Below are 3,884 nucleotides of genomic sequence, written 5' to 3'. Positions count from 1 at the left end.
ACAGAGAACTGAACCGTATTGGTCGCGAAGAAAGAAGGAAGGCGAAGGAAATAGCGGTACCGAAGGAAAAGTAAGACGCGAAACCGAGGTATCGTTAAAGAGCTTGGCTCCAGCGGGACAATCGAAATTAGCAAGCAACATAAGCATACGTATTACCCGCAGCGAAGCGCGTCAGATCCTGGCGACCAATAACCTCTCCGAAGGATCCAGTCCGGGGCAAGGACGGTCGACATCCCTGCCCACCCGAACTCTGAAGAGAGGTGTCCCCGATCCGGTCGTCAGTTCGGACAGCGACGTACAGGTGGTGGACGACGAGGTCGAGGAGCAAAGGAAATGGTGGATCCGGGGGCCGTCCAGTTCGGCGATGGACGAATCCCGACGGGCTCGGCAGAGGTGGAATGGGCAAGCGTGGAGCCGACCCAGGACTCGGCGACACCCAAGGACCAGGAGACGGTAGAGAAGCCGTCCCAAACCACTCCGGCGACCGGCGAGGGTGAGGCCGTAGGCAAGCCGCCTCGGGAACCGCCAAATCCCAGCAGCTATGCGGACTACATAATAGCGGCGACACTAAGAAACCACCATTGGTGCAAGGACCGGCGCAGGAGCGAGGAGCGGTGCAGGAGCGAATAAACAGCGGCGGCAGCAGATGGAGGAGTCGCCGGAGTGGCAGGCCCAGTTGCGGAGGTGGGAGGAAGAGATGCAGCAAGTTTGGGAAAATCCAGGGTACCCGCCCACGCCGAGGTACATTCCCGAGCCCCACACCCCGTCGGTCGAAGTGGCAATGGAATGGGCACCATCGCCGCCGCGGTGGCTGCCTGAGATCCCGCCAACGCCGCGGTACGAGAAGTCACCCAAGTGGAGGCCCGCACGACCACCCACGCCTCGTTTTGAACCGACGCAGCAGCAGCAGCAGCCCGAGCCGTCGCAGCAACAGCACCCCGAACCAACGCATCAGCAGCAGCCCGAGATGCCGCCGCCGTCACAGCTCGAGCCACCACAACCACAACGGTCGAATCTGGGGGAGCACCACGTCCGCACGGACATCCCAGCAGTGCACGTGAGCCATAGCTCGCGAACATTTGTGGTCGAGGGTGTGCGCTGGCGGCAGCAAACCATGACGTGGACGTGGCCAGAGGGACCCGCGGAGGACGAAGCCGCAGCCGAGGAACCGCGGATTTGGGAGGAGGAGGAGCCACGCGTGAGCCCGAGGGACCCAAGGGTCCGCAGCAGACCCGAGGCATCGACGACGCCAGCACCAACAGCCAAGGAGCCCTGAACTCCGCCGACGCCAAGCACCGGGCCGGGAACACCCGCGTCATCGAGCCCAGGAGCAGCAACGGACGACGACCCAAGGATCCGCGGCAAACCCGAGGAATCGACGACGCCAACACCAGCAGCCAAGGAGCCTTGGACTCCGCCGACGCCCAGCACCGGCCCAGGAACACCAGCGTCATCGAGCCCAGGAGCAGCAACGGACGAAGCGACGAGGAGAGCCGTTAGAGAGGGGTCCGTGGGTGTGGCCGGAACCGCTGGCCTGCCGACGGCCACCGTTGAAACAACAACATTCCGCGCCGGAGGTCGCGAGGCCGAAACAAGTGCGGCAGATGTCGGCGTCAAAAGGGCAGCGGTGGCGCGAGATTGGCAAGGGAGAATGGCCCGAAGGTATCGTATCCGTATCCTGGGAGGCCCGTATCCTGGGAGGCAGGCGAAGTGTGCGCATAAGGATGGACCGGCGCGCGTTCCGCGTTAGGTTGGGACCCGCGGGCATGAGTGTGTTGGAGGAGCAGCGTTGAGTAAATAAACACGTTAAAAAAAGGGGGGAAAAAAAACACGAAGATCGGCATAGAGCTGGGAGCAACACGGCTAAAAGCAAAGAAAGATTAAAGGGGCATACATGGTTTAATCAGCATCTGAGACGGAAAAGAAAAGGAGTTAGCTGGGGAAGAATGAACGTAAACACACCAATACTCACCTGCCGCTTCGGTTGGCGAAGCAGATTCGAATTCCGATCTGAACTCGTTGTCAATGTTGCCAACCAAGAGCAACTAGACGAGGGCGAATGAAGGGCGAAGGAGCGCTGGAAAGGAGAAAGAAAGATAAGAGAAAAAAGGATTGAGAAAGTTGAAGAAACTTACCTAGAAATCTGCAGAATCACCATGAACTAGGGACGGAGGCGCCTCGATAAGGAGGTCGATTGGCACGGGACGATAGTGCGATCGATGGGCACACGAAAATGGAAATATCATGGTGAATATCGCTGCGATCAGGTGGCAATGCTACACCTGCAATATCGATAGCTGATGATATCGATAGATGATGAATATCAGTTCCGAGTGGAACCAGATCAGAGATCGTCGCGGGAAATTCAAAACTGCCGGCCCGCTGGCATACCAATAGCCGATGGTTATCGATGCCCAGTGTGGCCAGATGGAGGATCGGCGCGGGAAGTTCAAAATTGCTGGGGAGATGCCGACTTGCGCCGTAGAAACTCTCGGAGTTGAAAGCGTCGAGGGAGCAACGATGGAGCAACGAGGGAGCGCCGAGGGAATTAACAAGATCATCGCAAGGACTCAATGGCTAGGATACACTAGCAAACGCCAGAGAGTAGAAACGAGTTTTCTTAAAAACTTCCCGTAGTAAGGGGGGAATGTGAGGAGTTGAATAACTCTCCACAAATAGCAGCAACCAGAATAACGGATCGCCGGCCGCATACCAGTTACGGCGAACTAGCGTAGTAGCGGCGTGGCGAAGAGAGAGTGGAGACTTCAAGGTGAAGAGAGAGTGGAGACTTCATGGTGGAGAGAGAGATCTCTGATGGAGAGAGTTTGGAGAGTGAGAGTCGGGAGAACAAGGGTGCAGAGAAAGAGAGAGTGGAGACTTCTCTGGCAGGGCGAGAGTGGCGGGTGCAAATGGAATTAAAGGAACAGGCACCGGACTTTGGACTCTGCCGTGGACTTTGGACTAGGAGGTCAAGTGCCACATCTCGGCGACCAAGCGGCACGCCGGCATGCCACATGCACCCTTGGAATCAGCGGGACGACAACAACAAGAAAAACAACAACTGCAGGCCGTGTGCGAAGTGCAAGGGAGTCAATCAGGAACCCTGGACTTTGGACCTGCATTGGAGAGTTGCCGCGGGCAGAGCGAAAAATAAAATAACGAAACGGACTTTGGACTCAGCAGTGGACGTTGGACAAGGGCCACATCTCCACAACGGAGCAACACACAAGCGTGCCTCATGCACCGTCGGAACCAGCGGGATGGCAGCAACACGCATAAACAAAAGCGAAGGCCATGCGTGAAGGACAAGTGGGCCATACGGAAACCACGGACTTTGGACCCGGAGTGGAGAAATGCCTCGGACAGAGCGCAAAGGGGAAATAACGGTAGCCGGAGGCCCTATATAAAGCCGCCGGGCGCTGGCAGCAGGATCAGTCGATCACGATCAGTCCGTCTATCAAGATCAGTCCAGATAACAAAGTGAGCAAGCCAACCGAATTCCGCCCGAAGAGATTTTTGTGTCACCCCTATGCTGGAAAATCACATTTAATATGGAAAGACACTTTCGTTATATTCTGAAAGGCAAGGTGTCTTAGGAAAACAGGTTCCGAAACAGAGCAAACCGAAATGCTCAGTGAGCAAGACACTTTGAAACAAAAAACACTTTGAGAGTGTCTCTCTATTTTTTTCCATAGTGTCCTAAATTAACAGATATTTTTCTGACAGCCAGTTAAATGGGGACACGTTTGGGGAGCTCTGCTATATATATTGGCTCATACGTTAGATTAAATCCTTGAATAATTCCATTGCAAAATTCTTTTGGAGGAGACTCCCAAGATATTTTAATACTTTGTGCTGTTAGGCCAATACAAAGCACTGACTGA

At 55.5% G+C, this 3,884-nt stretch overlaps 1 protein-coding gene across 1 annotated transcript; it reads left to right on the top strand.

Moving 5' to 3' along the window:
* Positions 1–646: 646 nt before the first annotated feature.
* LOC138914935 (uncharacterized) lies at positions 647–1,500 on the top strand. The gene is made up of 2 exons (XM_070219644.1): positions 647–1,198; positions 1,231–1,500. The coding sequence occupies exons 1-2, from the start codon at positions 647–649 to the stop codon at positions 1,498–1,500; spliced, it is 822 nt and encodes a 273-aa protein (XP_070075745.1).
* Positions 1,501–3,884: the final 2,384 nt, after the last annotated feature.

This window comes from Drosophila takahashii, chromosome 2L, assembly GCF_030179915.1.
Source record: "Drosophila takahashii strain IR98-3 E-12201 chromosome 2L, DtakHiC1v2, whole genome shotgun sequence".
Taxonomy (NCBI): Eukaryota; Metazoa; Arthropoda; class Insecta; order Diptera; family Drosophilidae; genus Drosophila; species Drosophila takahashii.
Note: the sequence above shows the minus strand (reverse complement) of the source record. Positions and strands in the feature narration are given on the sequence as shown.